This window comes from Plecotus auritus, assembly GCF_963455305.1.
Source record: "Plecotus auritus genome assembly, chromosome: 4".
NCBI classification, from domain to species: domain Eukaryota; kingdom Metazoa; phylum Chordata; class Mammalia; order Chiroptera; family Vespertilionidae; genus Plecotus; species Plecotus auritus.
Window position 1 is genome coordinate 82,574,471 of NC_137775.1, and position 22,158 is coordinate 82,596,628.

At 51.6% G+C, this 22,158-nt stretch overlaps 1 protein-coding gene across 1 annotated transcript in view; it reads left to right on the forward strand.

The window, feature by feature from the left end:
• Positions 1 to 22,158, forward strand: part of TRAM2 (translocation associated membrane protein 2) — a 78,308-nt gene that overhangs the window by 50,198 nt on the left and 5,952 nt on the right. Inside the window, exons 3-10 of the mRNA XM_080666410.1 lie at positions 8,938 to 9,047; positions 9,529 to 9,645; positions 15,148 to 15,206; positions 16,760 to 16,844; positions 17,471 to 17,541; positions 20,279 to 20,383; positions 20,635 to 20,778; positions 21,547 to 21,710. Of these exons, the coding sequence (XP_080522536.1) occupies positions 8,938 to 9,047; positions 9,529 to 9,645; positions 15,148 to 15,206; positions 16,760 to 16,844; positions 17,471 to 17,541; positions 20,279 to 20,383; positions 20,635 to 20,778; positions 21,547 to 21,710 (855 nt within the window). The remainder of the gene's footprint in view (positions 1 to 8,937; positions 9,048 to 9,528; positions 9,646 to 15,147; positions 15,207 to 16,759; positions 16,845 to 17,470; positions 17,542 to 20,278; positions 20,384 to 20,634; positions 20,779 to 21,546; positions 21,711 to 22,158) is intronic.

A 22,158-nucleotide genomic window follows, 5' to 3' on the forward strand; every position in this document is an offset into this window, starting at 1 on the left:
AACAGTGTGTGTGTGAAAACCACAGTGGTGCTTGTCATTCAGAGGCCACTGGCCACATCGTCCAGGTTGGGAGGTCAGAGCGGATGTGGCCTGGCAGCCCAGGGAGACGGGGCCACGGGGGAGGGCAGAATGCTACTGTGTGCCCAGTGCCTGTCCTTAGTCCCTCTTTTTCCCCTGACACTCCTGGGAGCGGGCAGGCGGTGGGGTGGGTTTAATGAATGCACTCTGTGTGATTTGGAGGGGAGTCAGGAAGCAGAGAGGCCTGGCTGGGAGACGGTGGGCCTTGGTCCCTGCCATCAGTGGCGAGATTAGATTCCTGGGCACAGTTACTGCTGCCACCGTCTGTGAACGGGGTTAACACTCGGGATCACTGTGAGGAGTAAATGATGTCACAAGATGTGGCCACTGCAGTGCCTGGCACAGGGCAGGTGCTCAGCAGATGGCTAATAGTTGTCTGTATTGTCCTACACGAGCCCTGATGGGAGTGTTTGTGTGTGTGCGCTGGATAGTGCCTGTTCTGTTCCTTTACCTTCTGGTTCTCTCTGTTGATCTCATCTATTGATGCAGCACTTACTTTACAGTTCCTAAGTCCGCTATCTGTGTTATCATTAGAGCTTTGTGAGAAAGGTAGGTGGTATTATCCCCACTGTTAGAGAAAGTGTCACTGAGGCAGAGCAGCCCTGGATCACATGATGGGCAACTGGCAGCTCCAGGCATGAGCTTCAGGCCTTCTCATGTCGGGCCTGGGCCACTATGGGAAAACTAAACCAAACAAAGAAACAGCAACGAAGTAGGGAAGACACCACTGTTAAATTTCTATTTGTACAAATCAGGAAAAATTTGAAGATTTTTTTTTAGATTTTTGACTAGAAAATAAAATCTGTACAAGAAGTTAGCGTGTTCCCCCTTTGACACCCCATCCTGTGGGCAGTTGCGTCATTCCCTGTGTGTCCTTCAGAATTTCCATTGCACCTTCCAGTGTTTCTTTTTGCAAAAACAAGTCCGTCGTTTTCTTTTCTCCCCTTTTTTCACATGACAAGTAGAATATCAAATGTTCTGTACCTTGCTTTTTTCTTCCACTAAATATGTATTCTGGGTATCATTTCAGATCACTATGCAGGGAGCATCACCATTTTCTCCCGAAGTTTTACTGAAATACATAGAACATGTGCAGTAAAGCACACATATTTCTTAAGAGTACAGCATGATGAATTTTTACATACGTGCCCGCCCATGTAACTAACCATCATCTAGATCGAGGTACAGCCTCCCAACTTCCTCGTGCTCCTTCTAGTCAGTAACCCGCTCAAAGCAACCACCGTTTTGCTTCTATCTCCCAATGTATTTTACCTGTTCTTGATCTTCATTTCTCTCTAATTTTGTAAAGCAGCTTGCTTCATTGCTTAAATTTAGTGTGCCTGAAAAGCACCGGGAGATGTTGTGGAAGCACAGATCCTGGGCTCTTCTTTGAGTTTCTGGTTTAGTAGGCCTGGGTGGGTATGTAGGAACGTACGTCTCTGCGCTCGCGGGTGATGCTGACGCCGTTGGTCCACAGCCGCACTTTGCGATGTATTATGACTGTGGCTCATTTAACCAGTCCCCTATAGATGAAAACAACTTGGGTTGTTTCCATTAGTTTATTGGTTAACACAGTGTTGCCGTGCATAACCTTATACACATGTTATTTGAACATAGCAGGTACTAACAATAAGATCAATTCCCAGAAGTGGAATTTCTGCATAAAAGGGCCGATGCATTTGTAATCTTGATGGAAACTGCCACGTTGCCCTTCCTACGAGGTGGCGCATTTTGCGTTCCCACTAGCAGAGAGCCTGTCTCTCTACAGCCTCAGCAAGAGTGTATTGTCAAGTTCCAGATTTTTGCCAATCTGATAGGTATAAAATGGTATCTCCTTGTAGTTTTCATTTGCATTTCTCTCTTCTGTGCATCTTTTTAAATGTATAAGGGCCATCTGTGTTTTTTTCTGTCTGTGAATTATCTGTTCATATCCTTTGCCCATTCTCTGTCTTTTTATCCTCAAGTTCTAGGAACTGTTTACATATTAGCAAGATAAGCCTTTTGTGTATGATCTGAATTGTAAATATTTCCTCCTAGGTGATCATTTGCTCCTTGATTTTGCTTAAGGTAGCTTTTTTCCTACTTAAATTTGGATTCATATATATGTATGTATGTATGTATGTATGTATGTATATGTGTGTGTATATGTATATATTGTAAAAGATTCGAAATAATGTGAAAACAAGAGTTGGCTGTAGCACAGAAACAACTCAAAAATAAATTTTACAATCGCAGATTTGCAGTGGTGAGGGAGGACACTGGGCAGGAAAGAAGCCTCTAATTTGTGCATTGACGCTGTTTCAACAGCCAGTTTTTCAGACAAAGGCAGAGCCAGCCTCATGGGCTTGGGCTCTAAGGAGATATGAAAAACACAGCAAGTGGCCGCCAACCAGCTCGGGTCACAGGAAGGAGGTCAGAACGTGCACAGTGGTATCGAGATAAGATTGGAACCTGTCAAGGCAGGCAGGAGAAGCGCTTACAGGTGACACCAGAGGAAACAGAAAACCATCTTACAGTCATAGGAAGCAAAACAGGAGGTCCATAAGAATGTCAGTCCCACCCCGCCGGCGTGGAGTGGTTTGATTCCCGTTCAGGGCACATGCCCAGGTTGTGGGCTCGATCCCCAATGTGGAGGTGCAGGAAGCAGTCGATCAATGATTATCTCTCATTGATGTTTCTGTATCTCTCTCCCTCTCCCTTCATCTCTGAAATCAATTTTAAAAATAAACAAACAAATAAATAAATAAATAAAGGGTGTTACTCCGGAAAAGGGACAGAGGTCATCAAAAGGACCAAGGCTTTTATTGATTTTTATAGCTGTCTTTTAAAATTATGATCAGAGATAAGCAAAGTAAGCAGTGTCACTTTTGATGGCAAATGGGATAACTCCTCTAGTGGGAAGATCATTATTGAAATTGAAGGTGCTCTCTTTCAAACCTAGATTAATTTTCCACAGCCGGGCATATTGATATACTCTAGAGGGGGCGTGTAGGAAGAAGACTCATAGAATATTGGTGTTGGAAAGCTGCCAGCGGTCATCTAGGCTAGAGAGTGCAAATTGGTGGCCTGCGATCAGAATTGGCTTCAGATGTGTTTTCTTTGGCCAGCTTGGTGTTGGTCCATAACGTGTTTTTAAAATTTTTGGATTAGTCACCCATATTTTTAAAATTTTGGATTAGTCATCAATATCTCCCTCTTTGCTTTTGAAATATTGAGAATCTGGCCACACTGGGCTGGTACCCCTCCCAGGGCCACAGTGGCCGAAGCCCCTGCCCAGCCCCTTGGGACACATGCTCTGCAGTTTTCCACAGTCAAACCAATGCATCCTCTCTAGTGCACCCCTACCATTGAGACTGTCACCATTTATCCCCGTTTTAACTGTGGTTTTTGTTTTAGTAAGATTAAAGGAGAGTGGATATTCCTTTTTGTTGTTGTTGTTTGTTTGTTAATCCTCACCCAAGGATATTTTTTTTCCCCATTGATTTTTAGAGAAAAGGGAGGGGGAGAGAGAGAAACATCAATGTGAGAGAGACAAACCAATTGGTTGCCTCCTGCATGCACCCAAACCAGGGCCAGGGACGCGTCTGCCAGCAAGGAATGTGCCCTTGACCGGAATCAAACCTGCGACGGGACCCTTCAGTTCGAGGGCTGATGCTTTATCCACTGAGACAAACCAGCTAGAGCGAAAGTGGATATTTCCTAAACTTGTTCCTCTGTCCTGGTGGAAATGTGAAAGATAGGCCAAGAGGGTGGTACGTTGAAGGAAAAGCAGTGGCGTGTACTGTGGAAGGTACCTCTGTGTACTCTGCATGGAAAGGATTTATCTTCAGACACCTGGACCACTTTGCTCGTTTGTGCTGCCCACCTGGTCCCTGGAGGCCTTTTGCTGTGACTTGTGACCAGAATCACCTCTCTGGTCTGAGAGCTCAGAGACATGCCACAACTTGCTCTTCTAAAGAATTATTCAGGTTCCTGCCAAACCACTGCCGTTCTTTTCGAGAGCTCATGGGACGGGGGAGTGGGAGCTCGAACTGGGGTAGGGAGGGGGTTTTTATAAGAATTCGAAAGCAACCAAAAATTGAAAAAGGAAATAAAAACCATCAGTTTATGTATAGCCTCCTAGAAGAACACAGAGTTCCAGCCTCCATAGCTCTGTGGAAAGAGAGCAGACGGGGTCAAACCAATTTACTTTCCTGCTCCGATCAGAAGGAAGACGGCACATAAGGGGAAGCAGAGAGAGAACGCGTATGAATCAGAGCACAACTTTGGGGTGTTTGCATGTGATACTGTTTGTTAGGATTGTAGGAGACAGAGATCAAAGGGGCGGCTTCTTACCAGTAAGAATTCGGGGCCTGGGGAAGGCATGAGGGGGTCGGGTTGACCCCAAGATGGCTTTTGGACAGTGGGAGACCTGAGAGATGGCCCATGTCCCTTAACTCTCTGGATCCTGTTTCTTCATTTGCATTCCTTGCTTATCTTATGAGATGGTTCTGAGGATCAAGCAAGACAGCACACGTTGAAGAATTGTGAAAGCACGGAGGCCTCCCGGGTACAGATGAGATGGCAGAAGGAGCTTTGGGATCCTCCACAGCTAGTCCATCAGCTGCTTCTTTTGATTCTGTCACCCACATCTCTCTGAACTTGTCTTCTCTCCACCGCTCTGCCGCCTTCCTAGTGCAGGCCCCCACCGCCACCCCGGCCCAGGATCCCTGCAGGCGCCTTCCAACCTCTCCCTGCCTCTCTAACCCATTCAACATACGGCAGGAGAGGGATCGTTATAAATATGTGTGTAACTAATATCCTCCAGTAGCTTTCCACGTAAGGGGGCCCTTGGTCCCAGGGCCTGTGCCTCTGCAGCCTGCCTCACCCCTGCTCTCTAGTTTCACGTCATTCCTCAGCCCACCCGCCCTCCCGAGCTCTCCCCCCTGCACTCCTCAGCTTCCCTGTCCCCTTCACCCTCAGTGAGGCTTCTGCTCCTTGTTATTCCCCCCTCAGCCTTCACTCTGTGTCAAAGCATTTATCACACCAGGCGGCTGGTATCTGTTTTAAATTGTGGAGAAATACATCCTATATAATAAAAGGCTAATATACAAATTGTCCCCTCGACCTGGAGTTCAGCCAGGGGGCAGGGCCTGCTGGCCAACTGCCCATGGCTCCTCCCCCTGGCAGGCCCAGCTCTATCAGCCCTGATCAGGGCAGGCCGGCTGGACCCCACCCGTGCACTAATTCATGCACCGGGCCTCTAGTATAATATAAAATTTACAGTCTTTGCCATTTCTAAGTGTCCATTTCAGTAGTGTTAAGTACATTCATATTGTTGGGCAAAGAATCTTGCAAAACTGAAACTTTGTACCCATTAAACAGCAATTCTCCATTCCCCTTTTCCCATCCCCTAGCAACCATCATTCTACTTTCTTTTCTTTTCTTTTTTTTAATCCTCACCTGAGGATATTTTCCCATTGATTTTTAGAGAGAGTGGAAGGGAGCAGGAGAGACAGAAAAAAAGAGAAACATTGATGGAGACACATCAATTGGTTGCCTCCCACACACACTCCTACCAGGACCGGGATTAAGCCTGCAACCCATGTACATGCCCTTGACCAGAATTGAACCTGGGACCTTTCAGTCCATGGGCCAACACACTATCCACTGAGCCAAACCGGCTAGGGCCGTTCTACTTTATGTGTCTATGAATTTGACTACTTTAGGAACTTCATATGATGGAATCATACAGTATTTATCTCTTCATGACTGGCTTATTTAGCATGGTGTCCTTTAGCTTCATCTGTGCTGTGTTATGTGACAGGATTTCCTTCCTTTTTAGTGCTGAGTCATATTCTTTTATGTGTATAACCACATTTTGTTTCTCCATTCATCTGTTGATAGACACTTGGTTGTTCCCACCCTTGGCTGTTGAATAATGCTCCTATGAACAAGGGTGTGCAAATGTCTCTTCAAGACCCTGATCCCAGTTCTTTTGAGTATATATCCAGAAGTTGGATTGCTGGATCATGTGATAGTTCTGTTTTTAACTTTGAGGAACCACCGTACTGTTTTCCACAGTGACTGTACCATTTTATATTCCCACAAACAATGCACAGATTCTAATTTATACACATCCTCTCCAACACTTGTTATTTTCTGTTTGTTTTTACCCCCACCCCCACCCCCTGCATTATGGCCATTCTAATGCGTGCGAGGTGATGTCTCACTGTCGTTTCAGTTTGCATTTTCCTAATGATAGTGATGTTGAGTGCCTTTTCATGTACCTGTTGCCCATTGGTATGTCTTATTTAGAGAAATATCTATTAAAGCCCATTGAACAGATACTTTTAGAGTAATTGCTTGTTTTTGTTGCCGTAGAATTCTTTGGCCTCCGGTTTTTCAGTGTAGGAGAGTTGGATGCGACCTGCTAAGCTCCAAAAGGGCAGGGTCATGCCCACCTTGCTCATTGCCATCTCCTCAGTGCTCAGCCTGGAGCCTTGGACATGGTTGATTGGTTGATGAGCAAACACGCATGTAGCTCTCAACAGCAAAGGAACAAAGCAATGTATTAATCATACATTCATTCTTGTTTCAAGAAGAATTTAGGGCTACAGTCACATCTCTTTGCAACCATCTCTTTGGGCACTTGGGGTGGAGAATGTCAGGAGCCTGAATAGATTTTAAAATGGATAATCCAAAGTCTTGACGTGTGATTTCACTGCTTTTGGACTGTGCTTTTTTTGGTGTTTAGTATGACTCCCATTTTGCCTAATTATGCTGGTCTTGATGATGAAACTTTGCATGTGGCTAGTGATTTTACAATTCCAAAATATGCTGCCATCTAATTAATTAGTCTCCTTTGATCCTCCCTTCTGAAGAAGGCGGGGAAAACATCATTGAGCTTTACAGATGGATGACAGGAAGGAGGCTAGCCCCACATCCATCTTTCCTCCCTCTGCTGGTCTTCTCCTCCATCCTCAGTGCCTGACCCACCACCCCACCTCCCAGATCTCAGCCCCTTCGGAGGGTCACCAGCTAATCTTATCAGTCTTGTCCCTGGCAGCCCCCCGATTCCCCCGCCGCCCTCTCTTTCCTGCTCTCTGAGCTACTCACTTGGACCACTCCTCACCTGGACCACTCCTCACCTGGACCACTCCTGCGACAGCTCCCTGTGGTGTCTTTACCTCCTGGCTCCATGCTGTTCACTGCTGCCAGAGTAAACTTTCCAAAACCCACATTTTATCATTTTCCGGTTGAATTTGAATTCTTCAATGTCTCCATGGAGCCTTCAGGATAAAGCCCACACCCTTTCACGTGGCACCCAGGCCATTCACAGCGGCCCCATCACCTGCCATGACCCCCTTCCCATTCCTGTCGCATTCCTGCCTCATTCCCTGCATCCTTTGCTGATGCCACCTCCTCTGCCTGGGATGACCCCTACTTATTCCTAGGATTCTGTTCACCCTGACCTGCTACCTCACTGCTTCACCACAGCCGGAGTCAGGCCTTGCCTGCCTTGGCTCCCTGTGTTTCTGTGTTTACCTCTTGGTACCATGTGCCTGTCTGTAGGTAGCGGGACATTTATTTCAGTCTCCTTGTGGGTCTGTGCATCCTGCGGCCCGGGCAGAGTCTTCTATCCCTATTTCAACAGCTAGCCCAGTGCCTCTCACAGAGTAGGTCTCTGTGGAAAGGAGCAGGGAAAAGAAAAAGGAAAGTGTGTCTGGTTTTAGAGTTCATGTGCTCCCTGTCTTTGACATCTCCCTCACCCCTGCCCGCTGTCACAGTCCCCCAGCCCAGGGTGTCAGAGGCTGCGGTTTACTCTCAGTGACCTAACGGGCTCTGCTTTGTCTGAGGCCACCCCGAAACTCACCTTCCTGCTGGTGACTGCATCCCAGCAGGGCAATGACTCATGCGTGTGACTCAGCGAGAATGCAGCACAGCTGGAAGGGCGGCCAGTGTGTCTGCTGGTGGGAGGGCAGTTACCGAGCAGCAGCCATCCAGGCCCAAGTTCACAAACTCTGGCTAGCCCTGCGCCTGCTACTCGGACGTGGGTGTAAGTCCTCTGTCCACGGAGAAAGAGACTGTACTAGCCAAGCTTCAGAAGACTTACTATATCTGGGATTCCAGTTGATTACTATTAAATAATATTTTCATAAACCATTTATTGCATGTTCACCATAGTCATAGGCACTGTGATAACCATCTTGCCTGCAAATTATCTCATTTTATTCTCATAATAGTGTACTTCTAACATCGACAACACAAATAGTAGCAAATACATATGTAGTAGATACTGTTCTAAGCACTTTGCATTAAATCATCTAATTCTCACAATAACCTTACGATACAGAAACTGCTGTTATCTTCATTTTACAAATGAGGAAACTGAGGCACAGAAAGGCCACACATTAGAGGTGCCCCAGAGTCACACAGGAAGTAAATGGCAGCCCTGATACCAACTCGGGCTTCTCAGTCCACAGTCTGAACCCCTGTGCTGTGCCTCCCTAATGAAGTGTAACTACAGTCCTGTTCACAGGGGAAGAAACTGCAGCTCAGAGAGGGTGGTCACTTCTCCATAAACACACAGCCCAGGAGTGATCACGATGGGCTGTCTTCAACCCCTGGCTTATGACCATTGTGCTCTCCTGCCCAGGCTCAGGAGGTGGAGCCATCACACATTGGTGTGTGCTTGTTTCCCCTGAGCCCTCCCCGTGGGCACTTTCCCAGGGTCAAGGCCAGAGGTAGGATTCTAGGGAAGAAACTCTTTCTTCAAAAGGAAAGCACTGATGATGCATCCAGACCTGCTTTCAATTTTGGGTCCCAGAGCGCTTCCTCGCCCCAGGAATGCTGACGTGGCTCTTCTTACCTCCTCAGACAGCGAGACCGTGCACTACCACTACGGGCCGAAGGACCTGGTCACAATCCTGTTCTACATCTTCATCACCATCATCTTGCACGCTGTGGTTCAGGAGTACATTTTAGACGTAAGTGATGCGTCTAGATTCCGAAACTAGATGTGTGGGTCACAGGAGCTCACCTGGGAGGAGCTCTGAACCTCGTCACCCCCAATTTCATGCCCCAGTTGGTCCTGTTGACTGACCGTCTCTCACACACTTTGGTCTCTGTCCCTCTCACAGGCTTCTTTAGCCAGCACATGAAACAGTAGTGTTTATTATGCGGAGGGAACTGCCTGAAATAAGACAGGACAGCGTCCCTGTGGTCTGTCCTACACAGTCTGGTTGGGTTGTTTTCTTTACATCTAGGCTGCGGACACTAATCTCGCTGCTTCCTCTAAATGCTCGCTTCACATAGCACTCTGTGCACACAGTAGTCCTACACTGAATAACGTGGATTATGGCTGGCTTCCAACTTTAACCTTTTTTCGTGGGAAGAAGCAGGAGTTTGAAAGCTGCCCATTACCAATACACTTGTATATTAATATGTGGGATTCTCTTTATTCTTTAGAAAATCAGCAAAAGGCTTCATCTCTCCAAGGTCAAACACAGCAAGTTCAACGAATCTGGACAGCTGGTTGTCTTTCATCTCAGCTCGGTGATCTGGTGCTTCTACGTGGTGGTGACGGTGAGTGGTCCTCGCGGCTTTTCTCCTCGGGGAAGGAAATGAGTAAGGAGCTGTATGGAAAACTTGGGGCCGTTCCTTAGGACTGAAGCCATTTTTCCATCCTCACGGTACTGTGAGAGAGGGGCAAAGTGATACAAACGCCATTTTTACAGCTGGAGAGAGTCATCTTGTCCAAAGTGAACACTTGTTGTAGTTACTGTGTGAGGTTACAGTAATGGTACTGTGTATCTGGATGGCCCTGTATCATGTTACAGGGCGCCCTGCATAAACAGTCCCATAAGACAAATTTATGTTCATTCGGGCGCTTGCCCATGTTAAGAATTGCAGAAACCCAAGCTCAGGTTCCAAAGCGTGCCCACGGTCATGTGCTTCCAGAGTATCTGGGATGGGGTTTGGACTCTGGGTCTGGTTCTAAGTCGAGCGTGCTTTCCGTTTTACTACATTGGCCTCCTGCAAGCAAGTCCAGCAGCCCTCTGTCCCCACATCAAGTCGTGTGAGGGTCAGGGCCATTCCCACAGATGCCTGGCGGACCAGTTACCCACCTCCCCTTCTAACCAGAGGACTCTTATTTCAAGCAACCTCTGATACAGCAGAATTCCTTCAAACAAAAGAATGTGGACAATCCTTTGGGGTTCACTGTAACGAGACCCAGCCTGTCCTGCTAGGAAGTGTTTAATTAGCATCCCCCAACTCACTTCCCAGCCTGGAGCACCACCTGCCTGCAACCTGGCCATTTCTCAGGGGCTGAATTGTCCCGTGAGAAACCCAGCAGTCCCGTGGCGTTTTAGACATTTCCTTTGCTGCGTCCTGCTTCCTCTTCTTCCTGCACTGAGAGTGATGAGCACTCACTCCCTGCAGGGCTCTCTGCTCCAGAGAAGAACGCTCACGTCATCTTCTCTAAGAAGTGGACATGTCTTTTGTGCATTGCTTTTATTTCCATTATCATTCAGTCACAGAACAGTTCTCCTGAACAGAACACGGGGGATGTGAAATGCGGGACCTGAGACTCCTGTCCTCCTGAGCAGGGCTGTCCTGTGCTCTGTCCAGGGGCGGACTTCCAGGCAGCCCTATGAGCAGCACCCCCTGCTGTTGTGCGGCACACATCCTGGCCCCAGGAAGTCTAGGTGCTTCTGATTGCAGACCTCCCCCAGCCCTGGTGGTTGGCTCATGCCTGTCTCTGGAGACCCTGAGCTTCTAGGAGGCAGAACAGCTCGGGGACCACGTGTAACTGGTCTTTCAGCAGCAGCATTGCCTCATCTCTGAGTGAATCACTCTTACCCTTTCTGCCTCCCCCTGACGCCGCACAGCACAGCTGTGACACATTGAGGCCAGATTGGAGGCCCACAGCCAAGTTACTTAGCACCCTTCCAGGGTGTGAAATGCGGCTGCTCTGTCTCTGCTTCTCTCTGCCTTCAAGGGCTTGAAAATGATGATGCTAATTAGTCTGGGAGAATATAGCACTTTGAGGGGGAAAGCTCATAACAGGCTTTTATTACTGTGACAGCCGGTTCCCCACTCAACATGTCGACAGGAAATGGAGACCTGGGGGACCCTGGACTCCAGAGACTCCACCTCTTAACACCCGTAGCTCCTGGCCCTACCCACCCTGCCTTTCTCACAGGACAGTTCTGGCTAGAATGAGAGTGGCTGAGGAAGAGAGGGAAGTTTTGTAAAAGGAGTGAAAACAGCTAGTTTCAATTAAAAATCACATTTTTATGTTAAGACACACATCTTTCTGGATTCTTCTCTTTCTTTCACCCTCCACAGTCAGTTCATCAGCAGGTCCCCACCCCACCCCCAGAACACACGCGAGCGCGCGCGCGCGCGCACACACACACACCCACCCCTCCCTGGCCAGCGTTCTCTTCAGGGGAGACTCTGTCCCAGGGCATGGTTGGCAGCATGCTAGTGGCATCTCGTGGGTACAGGCCAGGGATGCTGCTGAATATCCTACTGCGCACAGGACAGTCCCCACAATGAAGAATGACCCAGTCCCAGATGTCAGTGCCCAGGTTGGGGAGCCCACCTGTAGTCCAAGCCACCGTCATCTCTTCCCTGGATCACCGCACCTCCTCCTTCTAGAAGGAGGCTGTTTCCACGCCTGTACTCTCCCACCCCTTTCTGCTCAGCCAGACAGATCTTTTCAGAATGCAAAGCAAACCATGCATTTTCCTGCTTAAAAGGCCTGTCCTTCTTGCAGTGAAACCGTTTTCTTCCCGACTCCTGTGCTCTGGGCCCTGCTGGCTTCCCATCTCATCTCACTGGTCCCAGCCCCACTGCTCTTCCCTGGCTCCTCCATCCCCCGCCACCCCTGCTGGCTCCTTTCTGCTATCAGGTCTCCACCTAACGGCACCTCTTCAGAGACGCCCCCATTTGTATTTTCTGCACTGTGCCCATCGTTGGGGTGTTTTTCTTGTTCATGTGTGTATTCTCTGCTGTCTGTCTCTCCCCCTGGACCTCGAGCTGCTCCCTAACTATTGGTTATGAGAATGAATGAACTACAAAATGCATCTTCTTGTTCCAAACGTCAGTGGTTTTTATTTTTTTCCCAACAGGTTTTAAAGTAATGGATTATTTTTATAAACATCATAGATGATTACTTTTTAAAAAAAGTATGCAATACATAAAAGTATGAAAAATGAAAGCAAAAATTTACCCTCAAATCCCTCCCTCCAGAAAAAACCAGTTTTATTTGTTTCAGTGTTTGACTCAGATGTTTCTTTCTGCATTTATACAGGCAGAGTGATGGGAGCGTGGCTGGGCCAACCAACCGTTTTATAAGAATCTCACCTCCTACTTTTAACTTACCTTTGAACTCCTCTTCATTGGTCAGGGCAAAACACACACACACACACACACACACACACACACACACACACAGTCCCGAGGAAAGCGGGGTGGGTGGGCATTTGGCCTCCCGGCCTGCCTTCCTGGGGTTGCCTCACTTCACATTGTAAACCTCAAGTCCAGCTCTCAGTGCGAACCTGGTAGAGGGAAGACCTTTAGTGCTGGTTCTTGGGTCAGAGCTGGCATTTGCTGAGAGTGGCGCTTTCGTGTGCAGTTGTTCCCGAGGACAGATGTTACAAGGTATGTCGAGTCTAGGGAGCTGACTGTGTTACGCTGGATCCCGCTGTTTCTGTGGTTCTTTTTCACAAGCCAAAAAGGAAGGCTGCGGGAAAGGGAGCGATTGTCCCCACTTGCTCAGGCCTCCCTTAGCTCACAGGTGGAACTAAAGAGGACAAAGGATTACAGAAGCTTCCCAGACCTTCTGCCTGCGGCCTGTGGAGGGTGGGGCTCGGGGTGGGTTGCAGGTGCTCCCTCTGCCACACTCGGCCCCAGGGCTCTCCTACTTGGATGCCTGAGCTCTGAGGGTGCCCCAGCCCAGCGCGCCCCCCCCCCCTCCCCCCGCAGGCAGCTGCCTGGCCCGAGGTCTGGAAAAGGCTATTCCCAAGGTGGTGAGTCATTGGTCCCAGGCTCCTCCTGCTCTCCTGCCCCCGCCCCTCCTACAGTCCCCAGGGACTGGTCATTTGCAAGCAGGCAGCATTTTTCTTTGCTTGTTGGCTTCAAAGTGCTGACCTCCTTGTCTCCTGAGTGAAGGGACCAAGCCAAGGAGGGTTCCTGTCTAAAATCACATGATCAGCTGGGCTTTCATTTCTCCCAGTGCTGTCTCTCTTGGCCAGTCCTTTTGGGCAGACACTCCTCTCCCACCTCACTTCCCTCCTTCCATCTATGGCTGCTTCCTCTAGAAAGGAGCGTTCTTGCCTCTGTGATTTCCACGGAACAAGGTAGAGAGAGTGGGTCTGATGTTCTGGTGATGGCAGGCGAGTGAATGGCAGGGGGATAGCAGCCATGTCGGAAGGCGTTCCTACCACCCCCGAGTGCCCAGAACCTCCCACCTCTGTACCCCAGTCTGTGTGTGACTGAAGAGGAAAGGATGGTGGTGGTGAGAAGAGGCTAGAAATGAAACCATGAGGGTTTGGGGTGAGACCCTTTCCTTCACATCTGCGTTACCATGGCTATACAGGTGCATGCACCTGATCAGACTTGTCAGTTAGGTCACTGTACTATTGAGGCCCCAGGTTGTGGGGCTGGGGCTGAGGAATACTCCTGGGCATTTAGCGCCACGGAGGTGGGTGTATCGGCCCTCACTTGGGAATAAACTGAGGATCCAGTAGACCAGGGGTGGGGAACCTTTTTTCTGCCAAGGGCCATTTGGATATTTATAATATCATTTAATGTAATTCACTTACTATAAATTTATGTTGCTATGAAAAAAGCTCCTAGATGTGTTGAATTTCAAGTTGTTGTGCGGCACACACAAGGCCTCCGGTTACCTTGGCGGGGCCCGACCACATGATTTCTCGGTCCTTATATGGCCCACAGGCCGGACATTCCCCACTCCTGCCATAGACAGGATGCTGCCTCCTCCTCCTCCTCCTCCTCCTCCTCCTCCATTTATGCTTTGACTTACTGAAGCAGCTCAGCCTGAGGCTATCCGACCAGGAGGTTGGTGGCCCAGCTCAGGTTTTCATTGTGCTACTGAGAAAGCATCTTGTTTCAGGAGATCCTTCCTGCCTGGCCCTCCATTTCCCTGCTTCTGAAATGAAGTCATGCTAACATAGCCCCCTCTGCCCTCCTAGTGCAGGGTCAGTCAACGTGCTCGTGGTGGATTGATTCCTACTGTGCTTTGTAACCTGGGATTATTAACGCATCATTAGCCGGGGTTTATGTATGAGAGTCCTGCACAGCCGTGGATGAGAGGATGTCCCGATGGTATCTCTGGCCCACAATATTGTTGCTGCTTCCTTAGCCAGGGGGTTTCCGGACCACACAGGTGGTATAGATTTGAACGCCAAACCCCTGTGAAAGCAAACCTCAGGTTATGCATTGTCAAGGGATAATATTTCTGTTCTCAGCCTCCCCCCAAGGTAAGCAGACATAGTCTTTGTCTCTTCTTTCTCTGAGGCTACAGTCCTTTCAGGTCCTAATTTACACCCTAGTGTAGGGTCTCAGGCTCCTCCTCCCAGGCGCCATCTTCTGTTCCCACTTGAACACGAACACCTTGGCCCCCAACCTCACCTCGCTGCTTGTCCACGAGCATTTCCTGAGTGCCACATGCCAGGCACAGTAGTAGACACTGCCACATGACCATACGCTGGCCCATTGATTTCGAACAGTAACTCTGGGAGGGTCAGTATTTTTATCCTCATTTTACAGGTGGGACAGCTAAAGCTCAGGGTCTGGCCTGCTCAGAGGCCAGTGCAGCTAGTAAGAGTCAGGCCCGCCTGCAGGGCAGGCCTCTGACCCACAGAGCTCCTCCTGCTCTGTGCCAGCGGGACCCCACAGGAGAGGCCCCACATTTCACGGTTCCTGTTCTTTCCTCTCTCTGGCAGCTGGGTGTTCAATGTGTCCCTGACCCCTGACCCCTGGGTGTGCCCAGAGCCCCAGCAGGTCTTATTTACCTTCACCTCTCTAAATGCCATCTCTTCTCACCTACCACAGGAAGGATATTTAACAAACCCAAGGAGCCTCTGGGAAGACTACCCACACGTGTACCTCCCGTGAGTATTCTCATGACTTGGTCTCCGGGGAGGAACCAGCCAGTCCTCTGGCTCCCTCCTCCCAGAATGTGTCCAGAATAGCTCGGAGCCAGCTAGAAGGAGGACCCGTCACACCAAGCCTGTGAGGGCGCAGTCTGTGGAGGGCCACCGGTCTGGGTGTGTCTTCCTCCCAGTCTGCTGGCCTGGAGACTCCCACAATGAAGTGTCGCCTGCACTGGCCCCCGTCACAGAGGAGTCTCCGCTCGGCTGCTGGACAGAACACCGTGGGCTGGAGGTGGGGGTGGATGAACCACAGAAATGTACTTCTCAACCTTCTTGCTGGAAGTCCAGGGTCAGGGTGCCCGCAGTGGTGAGGGCCACTTCCTGTTCGTAGACAGCATTTCTCTCCCTGGTCCGCACAAGGCCGGGTGGAGGGGGTGCTTTCTGGGGCCTCTTTCACAGGGACATGAATGCCACTCACAAGGGCTCTCCCCCCATCACCAAGTCCTCTTCTGAAGGCCCCGCCTCCTAATACCATCACACTGGGAACTAGGGTGTCCACATGAATTCTGAGGGGACACAGTTCCATCTACAGCAGGCTCCTAAACCGCATGAGGCACAGACGCAGGGCAGCTCCATCAGGCTCTCTGGCTTTGACCCCCTCACACTCAAGCACACCTTCCTTCTGACCGTCCACGGCTGTGCCCTTCCTCCCTGCTCCGATGAGATGCAGGAGGGCAACAGGGGCGCGGTCCCTGGGAGGCCACACCTTGCTGTTCCTAGGCCCGTTGAATAACACCGAGTCAGACCCTTTGCTTCTGAGGTCCTTTCATCCTTAAGTATATTCCTGCCCTCTGCTCCACCGAGCTCTCTAGCATCAGCTCTCCCCTCCTCCTCCCCTTCTCCGGGCTAAGACCCTCCTCCTCTGCAACCTTTTCATCATTTTTGTTTCTTAATTTTTAAAAAAAATTCTCACTTGAGGATATGTTTATTGATTTTAAAGAGAGAGGAAGGGGGAGAGAGAGAGACATTGATCAGTTGCTTCCAATATGTGTCCTGACTGGGAATCGAACTCACAGCCTTTTGGTGTGCTGGACGACGCTCCAACCAGCTGAGCCAGTGGCCAGGGCTTGTTTTGTTTTTAAAAAAATATGTTTTTATTGATTTCAGATATGAAGGGAGAGGGAGAGAGAGAGATAGAAACATCAATGATAAAAGAGAATCATTGATCAACTGCCTCCTGCACACCCCCTACTGGGGACCGAGCCCACAACCCAGGCATGTGCCCTTGATGGGAATCGAACCTGGGACCCTTCAGTCTGTAGGCTGACGCTCTATCTACTGAGCCAAACCAGCTAGGGTGGCCAAGGCTTGTTTTTGCTTCTTTCTGTGGACTTTCTGTGTCCTCGAAGTGGTCCTGTCTGTGGAGCCAGGTCCCCAGACCCAGGAACCCGGTGCTCGCTGACCCCCTTCCCTCCCTCGCTCCTGGCCCTTGCCCTTCCATTCTGTGCTTGGTGGGTGCCACAGGGACGTTTCCCTCCATCCCTCCCTGTGACTCGCTCCCTTGTCTCCAGCTTCCAGGTGAAGTTTTTCTATCTGTGCCAGCTGGCCTACTGGCTGCACGCACTTCCTGAGCTGTACTTCCAGAAGGTACGGAAGGTGAGTCCTCGGTCCCTCACTTGAAGCCATGTGGCCTCCCCTCCCCGCTGCTGTACCCAGCCATCTCAGTCCCTTCCTGTAGAAGCCCAGAACTGGGTAGTGATGGGAGTGTTGGTGGGTTGATAAAATGCTGAGTCAGCACCTGTTGAAGTCCCCCAGGAAGACAGACCTCCCTGAGAGGAGGCCCCCAGCACGTCTCATGCCTGCCTCCCACGCTTACATGTGTGTGGCTGGCGGGGGGAGGGGGGGCGGGGAAGACATCTAACTGTCATCTCTGGATGGCGGCTGGAAAGGTTTATGCCTTTCCCACACTCTTTTTTTTTTTTCCTTTTTTACATAGTATCCCTCTGAATCATTTCCAAAAACCCTGTTCCTTAGTCCCTGTCCCTTCTCTCTCAACCCAACCCTGCCCTCTGACTGTGAACCTGAAGCTCTGCCTGGCCCTCAGACTTCGCAGCTGCCAGTCATGGCGTCATGGGCCTCCGCCTGACCTGGGACTGTGTTAAAGCAGCTTAGCCCTGGGGCAAGGAGGAGGAAGCCTGGCCCACTCTCAGCCCTCCCCTCTGTATTCCTGCCTCTGCGTTTGGAGAGCCAGCACACTCACTGTCTGCCTCTCTTGTTTGCAGGAGGAAATTCCCCGCCAGCTCCAGTATATTTGCCTGTACCTGCTCCACATAGCCGGCGCGTACCTCCTCAAGTGAGTGAGACCAGTCGGCCACATCTCCTTGCCCCTCATGCCCTCATGTTCGCATGCCTCTCCACACATTGATTCAATGAGCAGGCATTTATTAGGTGCCTTCTGTGTGCTGAGCACTGGGCTAAGGCCTGGGAATACAAAGATAGATGGCAGGAGGTTCCTTTGTCTTCAGTGGAGCATCCTCAGTCTCGGAGGAGAGACAGACAGGAGAGGCACTATGACATGTCGTCTGCTACCATAACCCAGAGAGTGACCGCCCCAACCCAGGATAGCCAGGCAGGACTTCCCAGGGACATCGGCACCTCATCAGTGCTCTGCAGGTGGGAGGCAGCGGAGGTGGGGCCCTGCCTCAGTGCGTCCAGTGGCAGAAGCTGCCAGAGCTCACAGTGCAGAAACCCCTTCCCTTTGATTTGTCACGAAATGTAGAGTGGCCACTGTGGTTGTTCAGAGGCCGAGAGAGCTGCTGCAGTGTTTGGTCTGGAGTGTCTCTCGCGAAAAGATTCGTATTGAGGGGCTGGATATGCCATTGCTAACTTGGGTTTTTCTTGAGCGTTGTCCACGCAGGCCAGGGAGCAGCCTGGGCTTTGTTTGGCCGGCATTCTGCAAACTTCCTGCTAAGCGACCTGGGGGTCCTGGGGCCTGGCATCTGCTGGGCCCTCAGTGTGTCCTCTGAGAAGGGTGGACTTGGGGGAGCAGTCAGAGGAAGGCGGCTCTCAGGTCTGTCCTGTCTTGGGGGCCTTGGGCAGTGAGGATTCCTGGATGGGTCTTGAGGGGCGAAGCTGTGTGGCAGGCCTGGCTCTGCTCTTGTGTTGGATGCTCCCGTGTCACGTGCAGCGTGGGTCTGAGGAAGCCAGTCTGTGCCGTCACCCCAGCAGTGTGTGACGAGGGCAAGGTGAGCAGGGACAGGCAGGACCCCCTAGGAGAGCTTCCTGCTGCTAGCGGGTCCCTTCTTCCTCCCAGAGAGGTGAGGTGCACCGAGATCCGTTTTTCTCCGCATCTGACATGTCCCGGGGAAGGACAGGGCAGGTGTCTGACCCTGTTTGCACTGAGTCCTGTGAATGCTTGTTTTGTAATGAGAATTGGATGGAGAGGAGAGGGAGCAGCAGATCCTTCAAATTTGCCCCCACCCCATTCCCAGGGAAGCCAGCACCGGTTCAAGGTGCAGCCACCTCTCTGCTCATTTAGGGAGCGTGGGCTCCTTCCCCCTCCGCCCTTGTTCTAGTTTTCTGAAGTGAATCCAGGGAAAGGAGGGGCCCTCGGCTGCAGGGTTTTCCAAGGGAGAGAGACCTTTGAGATGCTGGATGGTGTGGGATCTCGTTTTGGTAAAGAGCTTGGCTTTTGCAGGCCTTTACTCACTCAACACGGACCTCCTGAGGGCAGGCGCTGCCTCAGGAGCTGAGTTGCATTGGGATGAAGGAGACAGCCCCTGCTCCCCTGAGGTGTCTGTTCCAGCGGGAGGCAGACCATCAACAAGGAAATAAGTGCACAGGGTTTCCCATGGTGGTGCGTGCGCTGGAGGAAATAAAGCAGGGCCATGTAACAGCCCCGTGTGCTCCGGGCATTGTGGGTGTGGGGAGGGAGAGCCCCCGAGCAGGTGGCTCAGGTTGAGGCAGGAGTGACAGAGCCAGGTACGTGGAGATCTGGGTAGAGCTGTACAGGTGGAGGGGACGGCAGGTGCACAGCCCTGAGGGGGAGGGAGCGTAAAGCCCAGTGTGGCTGCAGTACAGAAAGTGAGGTTTGAGTCGAGATCACAGGCAGGATCATGTTGGACTTTCCAGGCCACGGGAAGACACTGGGGCATTTTCACGTCCTTCTCTCGACCATCCTCAGGATCTAGTGACCTTCGTGGTGATTTTGTACTTGGTCTCGGTGGGTGGAATCGGCCGGACCCTTATTTATGGCCGCCTGTGGGAGGGCTCCCACGTTATCTCATGACTTCCTGCTGTTCAGCCAGGGCTGAACTTTCACTTGCATTTGGACGACAGCTGACCATCTGCAGCAAACTGCCCGAGGAAGTCGGTGGCAGCCTGGAATCAAGCAGAGGGGTGTCTCAGTGGTGCTGTTGGTTTTTATTTTTTAGTATGTTTTTATTGATTTTTAGAGAGGAAGGGAGAGGGAGAGAAAGAGAAACATCAATGGTGAAAGGGAATCGTGATCGGCTGCCTCCTGCACACCCCACACTGGGAATCAAGGCTGCAACCTGGGCATGCGCCCTGGCCGGGAGTCGAACTGTGATCTGGTTCACAGGTCGGCGCTCACCCACCGAGCCATGCTGGCTGGGTGGTGGTGCTGTTCTTTAAGAGTTCGGTTCACTAGCATAGGTGTCTGCATTAGATTGAGTTTTGCTTCTTTGTGAACCTGTTAGCTGTGGAGACGGGGGTAATGAGAAATTAGACGGTAGGAATCCCTGGTTCTCCTTGCAAAGCTCAGCATCTTGTTCTGAGCACCTTTTATGTGTGTGGTCCCTGGCCAGGTGATGAGTGCAAGGTGACGAGCCCTGTGAAGAGCCTCAGCCGGTCACTGTGGGAGCGGGTAGGGGTGCCTGCCCCAGACAGCACAGGCGAAAGGCCGGGGGTTCAGTGTTAGGAAAATTCTTCAGGTGTGACAGCGGAGCTTAGTCCTGAAGATGAGGCGGGCCAGCCAGGGAAGGTGGAGTGGGGAGCAGAGCCGGGGCCAGCCGCACCTCTGCTCTCCGTGGGTCTTGGGGGGACTGTGAGGCTCGTCTCTCCCTCCCCAGCCTGAGCCGCCTGGGCCTGATCTTGCTGCTGCTGCAGTACTCCACCGAGTTCCTCTTCCACATGGCCCGGCTCTTCTACTTTGCTGATGAGAACAACGAGAAGCTGTAAGTGTGAGGCTGGGAGGCCAGCCTGCGCAGAGGGCAGGGGGCACGGGAGGGTCCTGTCCTGGGTGTCAACTGCTCCCGGCGCTGCAGGCAGCACCCTAAGGTGCTTTATTGTCCTGGAGCATCTTATTCTAGATACCACATCCCTCCGCCACCCTTGCACCTTCTTACACTTGGGTCCCTTCTGGAGAAGGGGGTGAAGGGTCCCTCATGGCCTAAAGGCTGCTGCCCTTCCCCACTTCTGCGCGCAGGTTTAACGCCTGGGCTGCTGTATTTGGGGTCACCCGCCTCTTCATCCTCACTCTCGCCGTGCTGGCCATCGGCTTTGGACTTGCTCGCATGGAAAACCAAGCTTTTGACCCCGAAAAAGGGAACTTCAACAACTTACTTTGCAGGTGAGTTGGGCATAAGGGCACGACGATAAGTCAGGGCTCCCTGAGAGCGGCCAGGAGCCTCCTGAACTTGGCACGGCTTCTCGGAGGGTCAGGAGGCAGCACACCCCTGCGTCCCCTGCGTGTTGATGTTTATGGAAATCTCTGGACATTAGGCCATCCTGACTTCCTGGCCCACAAACACTGTCAGGGCCTCGGTCCACAGGGGAGCCCCCTCCCCTTTATGGTGCTCAGGAGGTTTCTCACCCAGCCCCGTGGGGATCACGACAGCTATTCGGACTCTTTACAGCCGAGTTCTCATCAGGTTGGCAATGGCTCCCATGGCAGCCAGGAGGCCACTGTTTCCGGGAGACCCTTGGGCCTGGAAGGGTGTGTGCTTGATCTAGGGCTGCACAGCTTTTAAGTTTCATGCTAGATAAGCCACTCTGGAATTATTTCTGCTGTATCCTAATTCATTTGAATTCTTCCAGTTTATATGGAGCTGAATGAGCTGTGTTCTGTGCTGTGGGTACAGAAGGGACAGGGCATGGGTCCCACCAGGTGTGGGGACAGTGTGACTGTGTGTCTGTGCTGCCTCTTTCCCCGCCTCCCTAGCCCTGTGCATCCATCACCACCCCTGAGTGTGCTAGAGCAGAGATAAGCAGGAGCTCTGTGCCCTCCGGGTGGTGGGGGCCTGCCGGGCTGAGGCAATCTATGGGCCACGGAATCGCCAGGAGTCCCTGCCTTGGGCTGTGGGCCCAGCCCCCTGAGCCCCACTCTGCCCCTCTGCAGGCTCTGCGTGCTGCTGCTGGTGTGTGCTGCCCAGGCCTGGCTCATGTGGCGCTTCATCCACTCCCAGCTGCGGCACTGGCGGGAGTACTGGAACGAGCAGAGCGCCAAGCGGAGAGCCCCCACGGCCCCCCGGCTACCAGCAAGGCTCATCAAGAGGGAATCTGGTATGTGCCAGGGCCTTGGGCAGGCGAGGCGGAGGCTGTCTGGGCGGGTAGGAAGGAGTCAGGGCCCTGGGCTCTACCCAGACCAGTCCTGCGGCCCACCCTCCGTCTGGACTCCCTCCCTGGGCCTGGGGCTCCTGGGCTCTGGCTGCGGCTGCGGCCCGGCTGGCTGGCACGTGGCTGGGTATGGGCTAGGGACAGGCTGTGGGTGGGGCTGGCCCTGACTAGGCGCGAACCCTCTGGCAGTGGTGGGGCAGGGCGTGCTGGGTGGGGAACTCTGGCACGAAGCATGTCCTCAGGGTGGCTTCTGGGCACCAGCCAATCTCTGCGCCTGCTCTGTGCGGCACGGCTCCTCTGTCCTCACCTGCCCTCTGCTGTGGTCGTGGCCGCCAGGCTGCTGGCTCCTCTTCGTCTTCGGGAATGACTCAAGATGGCACAGTACAAGGTGGGC